The sequence below is a fragment of the Triticum urartu genome, unplaced genomic scaffold (genome assembly GCF_003073215.2).
Source record: "Triticum urartu cultivar G1812 unplaced genomic scaffold, Tu2.1 TuUngrouped_contig_6251, whole genome shotgun sequence".
Classification (NCBI taxonomy): Eukaryota; Viridiplantae; Streptophyta; class Magnoliopsida; order Poales; family Poaceae; genus Triticum; species Triticum urartu.
In genome coordinates this window covers 1-14,738 of record NW_024116997.1, presented here as the reverse complement: position 1 = coordinate 14,738, position 14,738 = coordinate 1, and the positions used below count along the sequence as shown (strand labels likewise).

At 40.3% G+C, this 14,738-nt stretch overlaps 1 protein-coding gene across 1 annotated transcript; it reads left to right on the top strand.

Annotated features, from left to right (window-relative positions):
• Window positions 1–4,008: 4,008 nt before the first annotated feature.
• On the top strand, window positions 4,009–14,212 carry LOC125530343 (very-long-chain aldehyde decarbonylase GL1-4). The gene is made up of 9 exons (XM_048694743.1): window positions 4,009–4,172; window positions 4,633–5,089; window positions 9,497–9,716; window positions 9,851–10,232; window positions 10,309–10,416; window positions 12,814–13,014; window positions 13,103–13,201; window positions 13,608–13,778; window positions 13,907–14,212. Exons 1-9 carry the CDS (start codon window positions 4,113–4,115, stop codon window positions 14,066–14,068), a joined length of 1,860 nt encoding a protein of 619 aa, XP_048550700.1. The 5' UTR covers window positions 4,009–4,112; the 3' UTR covers window positions 14,069–14,212.
• Window positions 14,213–14,738: the final 526 nt, after the last annotated feature.

Here is a 14,738-nt window from a genome sequence, read left to right as displayed (position 1 = left end):
ACCTGCCCGGAATCCGGGACCGCAATAAGGCTCTTCAGCTTGCATCTTCGACACGGACATCTTATCTCCGTCTCGTTCTTTTGAAGCATCTCGGCCTTCGCCGAGCTCAAAAACCTATTCACGATGCCTTCAGTCATGGTGCGGACCATGGTCGCCTGCGGGCTAGAGCAAAACGATATTTTAGAACCAAGAAAAAATTTGGCATGACCTTCCCTAAAAATAGGACCAAAAAGAATGCATAGTGCCAAAATTCTCGCCGAAATGGAAATGAATCAACATTCCGGCAAAATATTGGCAACTATCGCATTTCAAATACAGGTACCTGAAAACACAAAACATATATGCAACACCACAAACACATGCAACACCACAAACATACATAGATCTAGCTAGGCCACAAAAAGTGCATGTGCATGTTGTTGGAGCGAGCTAGGGAGAAAAAAGTAGATCTACATCATGAAGATATCTTTCCCCTTACTTACCTATCAAAAAAAGGTAATTTCACCACTTAATTTTGATGAATCTATTGTGGAAATGAGGTGAGGAGGAGGAGATGGCCGAAAGCTTGGAGAAGGAGGTGGAGGGAATGAAGTGGGGAAAGTGAGTGGGTAGGTGTGGGGCTGTCCAAAATATCTTGTTGAGCTCCCAGGTTACTAATGGCACACCACCAGCAAATGCGCCATTAGTAACCCTGGTTACTAATGGCGCACCTGCAAGTGGTGCGCCATTAGAAGTTTTGCCAAAAAGTAAAAAATATAAATATATATACTAATGGCACACCGTGTAATAGTGCGCCATTACTAGTTTAAACTAGTAATGGTGCACTGTGAAATGGTGCGCCATTAGTAGTTTTGCAAAAAAAAGAATAAGAAAATTTTTACAGTAATGGCGCACTCTCTGTCTGGTGCGCCATTACTAGTTAGAACTAGTAATGGCGCATTGTCGACCTGATGCGCCATTAGTATGTATGGAAAAATGGGAAGAAAAAAGTTAATACTAGTGGCGCACCCTGTTTCTGGTGCGCCATTAGTGTCTTCCACACTAATGGCGCATCACCAACAGGTGCGCCATTAGTATATAGTAGTGGCGCACTACTTCCCTGGTGCGCCATTAGTATCAATCCTATCTATAACCCTTTTCCTAGTAGTGTCACGTTCATGTAATATTTCTTCACCAACAACTTGTTACTCTTTGAGCTTGGTATCCTGGGCATTTAGGGTTCTTACGGGCTTCCTTGCTTGTGGCATGCTTCAGAGACCTATGGAAAGGTGTGGTGTGATCACCTTCAAGACCAACCCCCGAGTGATTCGAGGCTCATCCATTGGTGGTGACTCGAGGAGAACACGATGAGCTACTTGGTGGCGTTCTGGAGCCATGGCACCGACACTTATCTAACAAAGATTAGCACTTCCTCAAGAAAGTGTGACCTTGGGTAAAATGTGCGTCCCTGACTCACTTGTGGTTAATCCTTTTCTGCACTTTACTTTGTCTTGTATGCTTGTGGGCTTGTTAATTATATTGTTGCCTAGCTTACATTGCTTTGACCTTGCTTGCCATATAGGTTGTGATCATCTAGTTGCATGTCTGGAGAACTTACTTTATTTGCAAATCCCTAAAAATGGTAATTCATCTTAAAAAATGTAGTCTCCTATTCACCCCCCCTCTAGTAGACCGCATCGATCCTTTCACCCACAAACAAACAAGGTCCGCCAACTAAAATCATTACCCACATTCAGCATGTGCACATCAATAAAAGCTTGCACATTTATTAAGAACTATGGCCTGCAGGGATTCGTACCAAAAGAGTGTCAAGCCCCTCTACGGCCATCACTGCAAACACCACAAAATCCTTTAAGACCGAGCCTCCACTTCTATTTCTCCATCTTCACTAAACTTTGTCTTGTCTCACAAAGGAAAACAAAAGACTGGGGATATTGGGTTTTGAGAGGGCTAAAACCTCACGAGCCCCCCCCCCCCCCAAAAAGTTCCAAAACAGGAGACTCATTGTTCCTAGTGGTACCCTCGAGGGAGCCCGCAGATCTAGCTTCACCGTCACCACGACTCTTGTTTGTCGCTTGCTGCTCGAACTATAACTAGTGGATTCATGCTCAGGAAGATCCTCCCTCTTCCCCTCTGTGATTGCCAGCACACCGGGTGGGGCTTCGGCCAGATCAAGACTCCATTTACATGCACTTTGTTGCGTTCTTGTCCAAGTCCATGTTTTCGCCCAGGAGTTTCTTAGGGCTAGCGGTTGTATCAACGATTTTTGGATCAATCTCCTCCTGACCCCGACCATTACATTTCCTCGCAGGAGCGACGCGAGCCCCATCACCTGGAATTCCATGGCTTACAGAAGGGATCTTTGTTACTCTTCTTTCTTATTCTCGAAAAAATAAAAAAATGGTAAAAGACTCTTCTTTCTTCTTATTTAAAAAGCACCTTCTCCGAAGAGACTCTTTTTGCGAGAAATTTTCTAAGGGGAAACTTTGTTTTTGCCACTCTAGCTTTTGACCACTTTGCTTTTGCCACTCTAGAATTTGACATTTCACTTTTGCCACTCTTAGTTTTTGACAATACATCACAATTGCCATTCTATGGCAAAAACAATAATTTTAGAGTGGCAATTATGATACATTGTCAAAATCTGAAGTGGCAAAAGTGAAATGAAAAATTATTGCTTTTGCCACGAAATGGCATTTGTAATGTATTGTCAGAAGCTAAGAGTGGCAAAAGTGATATGTCTAATTCTAGAGTAGCATAAGCAAAATGGGCAAAAACTAGAGTGGCAAAAACAAAGTTTTCCCATTTCCTAAGAGACTTGGTCTTTTCTGTTGCGTATATGTGTCACAATTGTCTGATATTTTTTGGGACAATTGTTGTGCTGCTTACGCATGGATGGTAGTCGAACAAGGCACATCAATTTAATGCGAATATCCAATTCTGAGCCCGGGCTCATCTGCACCCGCTCAAGAGAAAAAATCATAAAAACTTCAAAAAAATCCAAAAATTTTGTGGAAGGTACATAATTTGGTGCATGAGGTGCACTCCAAATTTCAGAGCATTTGCACATTTGAGTAGCTCTCAACAAAAAAGACAAATTGAGTTAGAACAGTATATGAACAGTACACTATTTAACGGACCTCAAATTTGTTTTTTTTTTGCCGAGAGCTACTCAGATGTTCAAATGATTTGAAATTTGGAACAGACATCACGCAACAAATTATCTACCATGCCAAAAAAATTGTAATTTTTCGAATTTTTTAGTTTTTGTTTTGATTTTTTTATTGAGCGCAGGTGTAGATGATCCTGTGAGCCAAAACGCCTCACTCCATTTAATTTTAATTTATACTTCTTCTGTCCTTTCTCTCAACCCAAGCTTCTCTGACCGCAGCTACGAAACACCAATTTCCTTCTCCGCTCGACGACATCGACATCACACAAGTAGGAATACGTCACGTTTCTTGGCTGCCGCTATACTTGTTGCCCAGCAGAAAACGAGCCGACTCCCCTCGTTCCCAGCACGTAAATCATCGCGTACGCGGCGGACAAGGCAGCGTTTTCGGCGTGACCCGAACAAACTTTCTTCCTTCTGGTTGCAACGGCCTCTACGTCCGTCTACTCGTCTACTACTCCCGCCCGCCCGGACTAGTCTTGCTACCGCCCAACCGTATCAATTTGGCGCGTGAGACGCCGTGATTTGTAGTTTGGCACATCAATTGAAAGCCTTGCCTGGCCGCAACGGGGGATAGGGTGGGGTGGTCGGCCCGTTGCCAGGCACACATGGTGCGTGACGCCAAACGGAGTCTCTGCAGCCTCTGTCTGACCCGTTGCCGTGTGAGCAAGTCACGCCACACACACACACACACGCACGCACACAATGACACAAACTTACAGAGAGTGGTGAGGTGAGGTGTGTCCTTGTGTCACTGGGTGGTGGGGTAGAAACCTGAAAGGGTGCCGTGTGAATCCCACACTGTGGCGCTTATAAAAAACCAAGGAGAGGCGCAGTAGCAGGGGCGAGCCTGCACTCAGTACCATCTTCCTTCTGATTGGCCATTGGGGTGGCCGGGTGGGAAGCAAGCAAGGAAGGAGGCGACCATAGCCAGCCAGCCATGGCGACCAGGCCGGGGCCTTTGACTGAATGGCCATGGCAGAGGATGGGCAACTTCAAGGTACGCACTACGCAGGCGATAACAATGCTAGCTCTTCCTCCGTTCTTTGCTCTGTTGCTCGAGTCGAGATGCGTAGGAAGAGGCTTCTCCAGAGCAAGAAACTACGAGTAGGTTGGTTGAACTCATACATCAACCAAGTAAACCAGTACTGTATTTCCAAAGCAAATGTTTTCTGTTGCCACTCCTGGCAGACTTGCTTGGATATTCTTGTGTGGCACCCGCAATAGTTGTTGCATGGTTCTGCTCTTGCTAGATTTAGCAACACGAACAATACAAAATTTACTTTCCTCGAAGAGACAGTCCTGGGCATGAGACAGTGCATTTACTTTCCTCGAAGAGGAGGAGATTCTCGACCTGGTACCCGTTCGGTGTTGTTTCTTGTTGTCTCGCGGAATTCATTACTACTCTCATAGTACTATGATTAATTAACGTGGCCAAATGCTGTTGTGTGGTGGCGCAGTACCTGGTGATGGCGCCGGTGGTCGTCCACGGCGCGTACCGGGTGATGACCAAGGGGTGGGGCGACATTGACCTGGCCTACTCGCTGATCCTGCCGTCGCTGGCGCTGCGGATGATCCACAACCAGATCTGGATCAGCCTGTCCCGCTACCAGACCGCGCGCAGCAAGCACCGCATCGTGGACCGCGGCATCGAGTTCGAGCAGGTGGACCGCGAGCGCGGGTGGGACGACCAGATCGTCTTCAACGGGCTGCTCTTCTACGCCGGGTACCTGGCGATGCCGAGCGTGCGGAGGTTCCCGCTGTGGCGGACGGACGGGGCGGTGGCGACGGCGCTGCTGCACGCGGGGCCCGTGGAGTTCCTCTACTACTGGTTCCACCGCGCGCTGCACCACCACTTCCTCTACTCGCGCTACCACTCCCACCACCACGCCTCCATCGTCACCGAGCCCATCACCTGTAAACCCCCCAATATTCTCTCTCTCTCTCTCTCTCTCTCTCTCTCTCTCTCTCGCCTTACCACATCTAATTACCCGCATCAGTTTAGTTTATATATTGCTCTTCGGGTCTTTGATTATAATGCTACGTAGTACACTTGCTACGATCACCGTGTCGCGTCTCTTGGGCAAATAATTTAATCAGCCCACGTATGTACCAGTAGGATCCAAGAACAGTACGCATGTGACCATGATAAAAACCATTTATTACCGGTTCCATACAAGCAAATTCCCTACTACCACAAGTGTCCAGCCCTGGTTCCAGCTCAAAACACAATAGTGTTCTCTAATGAAACAGCTGCACGTCTCGGCCCATGCTCGCCATCCCTCTTTCAACGAAAGGGGCTGGTTTCGACTGGACCACTGGATACGTGTAGTGCTGTAGTCTCTGCACCGTCTGACCGGAAACAGTAGCGCAGTACGTACACTGCACCAGCAGCTTTAAACCACGGCCCGGCCCACACATGCTGCCAGGGAAACGAACATGGCATGTGACTGCCTGAAATGCGGCGGCAGAGGCCACGCCCAAACGATCGCGACAATTAATTTTGGCCCAAACTTATCAACATACGAAATGAAAGGCAGACCAAACGGCCTCCAAAGAAAGGCAACTAACTATTCTAAAAAAAGGCAACTATTGTATGGCACATACGGAGCAGAGAGTTCAAAATATTTTTTTTGAGACATGAGAGTACAAAATATATACCTAATGCAAAAAATATATATAGGCTTTTGTGGTCTTTTTTGTTTTGGGGAAACCAATTTTGGTCACTTAACTAGCGATCGATTCTATATTTGGTCCCTGGAATTTGATACCAGACATCTTCAACGCTAAACATTTCAAGTCCGACAAATTTAGTCTGTGAGTTTAGTTAAGTTGGCAATGAGAACGGCCAATGGACAACAGGGTGTTTTTGTACAAGTGGCTGCATAGTTAGTGTAGACATAGCACTAAAAACATCTTTGGGTTTGTGTGTGCTTATGGGCTTGCTAAGACATAGCCTAGTGGTGGGAAGGGGCTGATGCCTTCCTACCCACACAGGTTCAAGGCATGATACTTGTAATTTGGGTTTGTTGCATCAATTATACTGTAGGGGGTTCCCTTACAGTCTTTCTGTAAAAAAAAGCACTAAAAAGGAAAAAAATAAAGATAAAAGAAATAACGGAAACATCTTTCTTTGTGGGGATCCCCTATTCCTCAAAGAGAAACATATTTCTTTGAAAAAATGAAACTATATTGAATATATTCAGAAAGAGACTTTAAAACTGAAATATTTAAGAAAATATAATCTAGAAACATAATATTCAGAAACTTGGGGAAATTTTTAAGAAGTATTGCTGGAATTTTGAAACTTGAGTAAACTTACTAATAACCAAGAACAATTATGGAAAGGTGAAATGTATGGTCATATTTCGTAAATTATTTGTGAATTTTCTACATTTTTTTGTTTTGCGATGAAGTTTTATATTTTAATAGTTTTCACATGTTAAGTAACTTTTAAAGAAATATTTTTCCTTCAAAGTTTTTTCTGTCAAAGACTGTAGGGGGTTCCCTTACAGTCTTTCTGTCAAAAAAAGCACTAAAAAGGAAAAAATAAAGATAAAAGAAATAACAGAAACATCTTTCTTCGTGGGGATCCCCCATTCCTCAAAGAGAAACATATTTCTTTTAAAAAATGAAACTATATTGAATATATTCAGAAAGAGACTTTGAAACTGAAATATTTAAGAAAATATAATTTAGAAACATAATATTCAGAAACTTGGGGAAATTTTTAAGAAGTATTCCTGGAATTTTGAAATTTGAGTAAACTTACTAATAACCAAGAACAATTATGGAAAGGTGAAATGTATGGTCATATTTGGTAAATTATTTGTGAATTTTCTACATTTTTTTTGTTTTGCGATGAAGTTTTATATTTTAATAGTTTTCACATGTTAAGTAAGTTTTAAAGAAAGATTTTTCCTTCAAAGTTTTCTCTGTCAAAGACTGTAGGGAGTTCCCTTACAGTCTTTCTGTCAAAAAAATCACTAAAAAAATAAAGATAAAAGAAATAAGGGAAACATCTTTCTTCATGGGGATCCCCCATTCCTCAAAGAGAAACATATTTCTTTGAAAAAATGAAACTATATTGAATATATTCAGAAAGAGACTTTGAAACTGAAATATTTAAGAAAATATAATTTAGAAACATAATATTCAGAAACTTGGGGAAATTTTTAAGAAGTATTCCTGGAATTTTGAAATTTGAGTAAACTTACTAATAACCAAGAACAATTATGGAAAGGTGAAATGTATGGTCATATTTGGTAAATTATTTGTGAATTTTCTACATTTTTTTTGTTTTGCGATGAAGTTTTATATTTTAATAATTTTCACATGTTAAGTAAGTTTTAAAGAAAGATTTTTCCTTCAAAGTTTTCTCTGTCAAAGACTGTAGGGAGTTCCCTTACAGTCTTTTTGTCAAAAAAATCACTAAAAAAATAAAGATAAAAGAAATAACGGAAACATCTTTCTTCATGGGGATCCCCCATTCCTCAAAGAGAAACATATTTCTTTGAAAAAATGAAACTATATTGAATATATTCAGAAAGAGACTTTGAAACTGAAATATTTAAGAAAATATAATTTAGAAACATAATATTCAGAAACTTGGGGAAATTTTTAAGAAGTATTCCTGGAATTTTGAAATTTGAGTAAACTTACTAATAACCAAGAACAATTATGGAAAGGTGAAATGTATGGTCATATTTGGTAAATTATTTGTGAATTTTCTACATTTTTTTGTTTTGCGATGAAGTTTTATATTTTAATAATTTTCACATGTTAAGTAACTTTTAAAGAAAGATTTTTCTTTCAAAGTTTTTTCTGTCAAAGACTGTAGGGGGTTCCCTTACAGTCTTTCTGTCAAAAAAAGCACTAAAAAGGAAAAAAAATAAAGATAAAAGAAATAACGGAAACATCTTTCTTCATGGGGATCCCCCATTCCTCAAAGAGAAACATATTTCTTTGAAAAAATGAAACTATATTGAATATATTCAGAAAGAGACTTTGAAACTAAAATATTTAAGAAAATATAATTTAGAAACATAGTATTCAGAAACTTGGGGAAAATTTTAAGTATTCCTGGAATTTTGAAATTTGAGTAAACTTACTAATAACCAAGTACAATTATGGAAAGGTGAAATGTATGGTCATATTTGGTAAATTATTTGTGATTTTTCTACATTTTTTTGTTTTGCGATGATGTTTTATATTTTAATAGTTTTCACATGTTAAGTAACTTTTAAAGAAAGATTTTTCTTTCAAAGTTTTTTCTGTCAAAGACTGTAGGGGGTTCCCTTACAGTCTTTCTGTCAAAAAAAAGCACTAAAAAAATAAAGATAAAAGAAGTAACGGAAACATTTTTCTTCGTGGGGATTCCCCATTCCTCAAAGAGAAACATATTTCTTTGAAAAAATGAAACTATATTGAATATATTCAGAAAGAGACTTTAAAACTGAAATATTTAAGAAAATATAATTTAGAAACATAATATTCAGAAACTTGGGGAAATTTTTAAGAAGTATTCCTGGAATTTTGAAATTTTAGTAAACTTACTAATAACCAAGAACAATTATGGAAAAATCAAATGTATGGCCATATTTGGTAAATTATTTGTGAATCTTCTACATTTTTTTGTTTTGCGATGAAGTTTTATATTTTAATAGTTTTCACATGTTAAGTAACTTTTAAAGAAAGATTTTTCTTTCAAAGTTTTTTCTCACAATTTTCCAACCTCCCCTTTTTAAAAAACTTCCCTGAGTTGTTTTCTATGTTTTTCTTTTGTGTGTGTGTGCTTACGGGGTTGCTACTTGGAGATCAGTTCAAATTTGTTTGGCTTTGACGATTAGGGTAATTCTGAAATGCACAAATAGTTGAAGGGATAAAAAAGGATTATTTGTTCCCCATGTCTTTAGGATCTTGGATGGTGTTAAACATGCTTTCTCCCATAGGTCATAATAACTTGGTGCTGACTGCCAAGAACGGGCAAAGATTAGTTCCAGTGTTAATGTGACAAAATTTATCTTATTTTCGTTCTATTGTTCTTAAGACTTGTTCCTAACTTGGTTAGTTTGAACGTAATGCAAATGTAGCAATCCTAATCATGAAAAAAAATTGGGGCGATGTGTGGCGGTTGTGCAACCTTCTAGCTGACCACTTTTAGATTGAACACTGTTACCATAGAAAGGTTGTGTGCTTTCTAACCAGTAATGTAAGAGCTAAGAGGTGTTTTTGCACAATTACTTCTGTGTGACTAAGCATGTAAAGAATGTGTCATGTTTATGAAAATGTTCTCTTGGTTTCTAATACGTCTCTGTATTGCAGCGGTCATCCATCCTTTTGGCGAACACATCGTCTATTTCACGCTCTTTGCAATCCCGATGTTGTCCACAGTTTATATGGGAAATGGCTCCGCCCTCGTGTTTGTGCTGTATATCGTTTACATTGACTTCATGAACAACATGGGGCACTGCAACTTTGAGTTGGTGCCAAAGTGGATGTTCCAAGTCTTTCCTCCTCTCAAGTACCTCATGTACACCCCATCGTAAGTGCAGACCCTTAACATTAATCCCACAACCTAGTCTAGGTATTAACCAAAAAAATGATGGGACTTGGAGTTTAGAGATTCTAGACTTCACTGAAATCAACATAACAATCTTTTGCCGGTTTCTTATGCAGGTTTCATTCCCTTCACCACACGCAGTTCCGCACAAACTATTCACTCTTCATGCCATTTTACGATTACATATACAGCACTATGGACAAGGCATCTGACGAGCTGTATGAAAACTCACTGAAAGGGACAGAGGAGACACCTGACCTTGTTCATCTCACACATATGACCAACTTGCAGTCGGCTTATCATCTAAGGGTTGGATTCGCCTCCATAGCATCCAAACCATCTGATAACTCCGAGTGGTATATGTGGACGCTATGGCCCTTGGCATGGCTGTCAATGGTGGTAGCATGGATTTATGGGTCATCTGCATTCGTGGTCGAGAGAATCAAACTGAAGAAGATGAAGATGCAAACATGGGTCGTACCGAGATACAACTTCCAAGTAACCAACTCCCCTGGCCATTTATGCGTTTATCTGATGGCTGCAAGTTGCTTAACTATTTTCTTTCTTCCTGCAGTATGGTGTGACATGGGATAGAGAATCGATCAATGACTTAATTGAAAAGGCGATATTGGATGCTGATGTAAGAGGGGTTAAGGTGCTCAGTCTAGGGCTACTAAATCAGGTAACTAATCCTTACTTCAAAAACTCATATTGCAGAGGTACACAGTGTATGTGAGTATGGTGAAGACAGAAAAATCATAAAATAACATAATAAAATTAATGCTATTGCTTCGGTAGACCCCCCTCACAAACCGTATAAAGGGCAGCATGGTCATTTGACCATAACGTGTACAACCATCTTTCGTGTGTGACACCTACTGTATGTTGACGTATCCGCCCGCCGCACACACCCCTCCAGACCTTATGGTTTATTTCCACCCAACATAACCAACTAGGACAACTCACTTTTTATGCATAAGTACTTCTTTTACTCTTTTTATTGTTTATTTTCTCAGACTACTAATGGGAAAGCTTTGGCTGGTTGGATTTGACTTGAGAACGTGGCTTTCCATAGATAGTTTGCACATAACAAACGGAAGTGGTTCCAATTTGTTCTCTAAAACAGTCCAGCGGAAATTAATTCTCCTAAAATCATGCGAGTATAAATTGAGAGTCTGTTTATTTCTCTTTTGTTCTTTCGGAAATTATGTTCAATGAAATTTTGTACGACATACATGCTACTAAAATCAGATGCATATTAAATTTGCTTCCACTGTCATGAAAATGTGCTTCCTTGAGTTAATCAAATTGCTTCAAATTTAAAATATGTTCAAACTTAACCAAAAGTTGTTTTGTGTTGGATAAAATTATTTATCCCATCACATCTCGAACCGGGAATTTGCTTGCTTCCGATGCATACCAAATTTTCTTTGAGGCAATATGCGTTTTCAACACAATGAAATCATGTTTCAATCAATTTGAGAATTTACTCCTGGTGCAACTAAAATGTGCTTCTAGTTTTTTTGCAAGGAACTAAAATATGCATCGACTTAACGCAAAATGTTATCCATATAATTATTATTTTCATCCATCATAGCTCAGTTAGAGAATTGGCTTCCATGAGATAGATACATGAGTCCAATGTAATATAATATTCTCGTTTCCAATCACAGTAAAAATTGGGCGCTCTAATTGTACATTTTGCTTCCATCATGGTTCAAATTTTAGAAATTTGGGTCACTTCATGAATGTCCAAAAAACACCATGTTCAACAGAGGGTGGTCGGCTAGGACAAAAATCTCCATTTGAGAGCACATTTTTTTGGCATCCGTCAAATGACGCCAATATTTATTTCCATGAGCTTATATGACCAATTAAAGGCACCATGCCAAGTTGTTTTAGTTTTCGATAAATTTTGCATTTTCTGGAGTTTTCTCGGGCAAAAAAACTCATAAATGGCTGAACGTGTCACAACTTGCATATGATTTTGGAAATTCGTTCAAATCTGACCCGGATGCCTACCATGGGCATTCCCACCTACTTGCAAGATTTGGGATCATTCAAAGGATGTACAAACATAGACCATGTCCAACGGAGGGTGCCCAGCTAGGCCAGAAGGCTTCATCTGAGAGCACGATGTTTCCCGATATCCTTCAAATGACCCCAATTTTTTTCTATGCCTTGTATGACTAATTCAAGGCACCATGCCCAGTTATTTTGGTTTTTGACAAATTTTGCATTTCTTGGAGTTTTCTCGGTCAAAAAATGGTCAGACGTGTCGCAACTTGCATAAGGTGTCGGAAATCGTTCAAACCTAAAATGAATGCCTACTATAGCCATGCGCTTACAAAAGTTGGGGTGAATTCAAGAATTTCTAAAACTAAACCATGTTTAATGGAGGGTGTCTAGGTATGCTATCTGAGAGCATGTTGTTTCTCCACATCCTCGAAATGGCCTTAATTTTTCTCATGACCTTGTATGATCAATTCAAGACATCATGCCAAGTTGTTTTGGTTTTCGGTAATTTTTACATTTTCTGGAGTTTCCTCGGTCAAAAAAGGTCGATACAATGATCGAACGTGATGCAACTTGCATACGGAGTCAGAAATCGTTCAAACCTGACATGGATGCCTACCATGGGCATCCCCACCTTTTTGCAAAAGGTTGGTTCATTTCAAGAATATCCAATACTCGACCATGTTTAACATAGGGTGTCCAGATAGGCAGAAGGTTCGAATCCAATTGCCATACTTTTTTGTAACGAATTTTCTCCTGGCTACTTGCCTCTACGATCTTGTATGGTACACAGGCTATGTATCGGAGGTCTTCACATGGAGGGTGTACTTTAAAGAAAAGACCATCGTGCCCTTTATTATGAAGGGGTATAGAGTAATCTCAGCCATCGATGTGTTTAAGGGGGTCTACCGAAGCAGAAGTGTAAAATTAAATAGTACGGAGAAATGTACAGTAATATGTGCTCTGATCCCTAGATATTTTCTCTTCATTCATCTAAAAAGGGATTAGTACTTTGTATTGATAATGAGAATTGACTTGTTTCTCTCTCTTTTTTCCCCTTTAGGCAAAACAGCTCAATGGGAATGGTGAACTATTTAGACAAAAATACCCAAAATTAGGAGTTCGAATTGTTGATGGAAGTGGCTTAGCAACTGGAGTTGTCCTAAAAAGCATCCCTTCAGATGCAAAGCAAGTTTTTCTTCATACAGGGACTTCTAAGATAGCCCGTGCCGTTGCTATGGCATTATGTGGCAGGGGCATCCAGGTATATCTATATCTTCCTGCAGCCATGTCTCTACTTTTCTGGGTAAAGAGTTTTGTAGAATATTTTCATGAAATCATTTTCGGCTCAGGTGATCATGAATCGTAAGAAAGAGTATGACATGCTCAAGTCACAGATGCCAGAGGACGGAGCAAGCTACTTGAAGTGCTCCAGCAATGACATAACCAAGGTAAAAGTTATGCTGATCAATGAAAAGTTTCCTGGAAAGTACTGTATTACATTGTCGAGTGTGGAACTAAATCATGGTTTAATCATATATATGTGTCCTTGAGAAGAAAGTTGTTGGCATACCTAAAAGTATTATCGGTGCACCATAGTATGACCAACTCCCAAACATGTTCTCAATAACCATTTTAGTCATGAAAACAGTTGCCCTTAATAAGTGCTATGTGATATATTTTTCTGCAAAGAAGGGATATGGTGATCAATAAAACATTGAAATTAGCCCTAACATGGACTCAGTATGATTATCCAAACTTGAACCATAGTGGAAATGGGCAGGAGAAAATGCTCCGGCAGATTCTTGTACTAACAGTCTTGGAAGTAGCTTGTATTGATGTTTCAGTTTGTTGCAGATTTGGCTAGTAGAGAGGATCGACGACAAAGAACAGAGGATGGCACCAAAAGGAACAGTGTTCATTCCAATATCGCAGTTCCCCCTTAAGAAAGTCCGCAAGGACTGCACTTACTTGAGCACTCCAGCGATGAAGATCCCGGACACTATGCAGAACATCCACTCCTGTGAGGTAAAACCACCACCGATTTCGCAACGTGTCGTGCGAATGAACCTCTCCTGCCCAGCACTCGTTTTTTTGGCGGGTGACCATCACTGAATATATATATATGTGTGTGTGTGTGTTTGGTTCCTCTACAGAACTGGTTGCCGAGAAGGGTGATGAGCGCGTGGCATATCGCCGGAATACTTCACGTCCTGGAAGGGTGGAGCGTGCACGAGTGCGGTGACGACATGATGGATTCTGAGAAGGCATGGTCGGCTGCCATCAGGCACGGCTTCGTCCCTCTCACCAAAGCTTGACTGGGGAAATGTTGCTAAGATGGTACTACCGAGAATTTATGCTAAAACCGCTGCCTTTTTCTTTTCTTTTCGGGAATACGCAGCTAAGTCTGTAAGATTTATCAGTGTGAACATCGAACATCAATTCCATTAACTTACTGCTTATGGAGTACTGTACTTTTGTTGGCATAACGTGTGTAAGATCATGGGAGATGATGTTTGGCGTTTGAGTTCAGTATAGGAATAATCGGAACGCCTGATTTGAGTGACGGACTCAAATTAGGTGGACGAAAGAAGGTAAGCTGAGAACCACCTGACTTTCAAAAGAAAAAAAAGAAGCTGAGAACCACCTGGACTCACCTCTCCCCTGAGTTTGAATCTGTACGAAGTGTAACAAAAGAGTTTGAATTGGCAGTGTCCTTCATTTGGCCTACGGGGTTGGAGTTGGATCTCCCGAGTAATCCTGTGCAATGTTCCACTTTGCGCAGAGTGATCGTGAGGATCAAGTGAAAGTGCAAACATGCCACTGCTCTCCGTCCAAAATTCGGTATAAAAATCCCGTTATGATGGATCTTGGGGAGAGAGAAAAAATCTTTTCGAGAAGCAGCTAATTTGGTGCCTGCAGTGTAACCATTCAGGAATCTCGATTTTGTCTGAGAAGTACGTTTGTGAAGACTGGAGTTTTATCGGA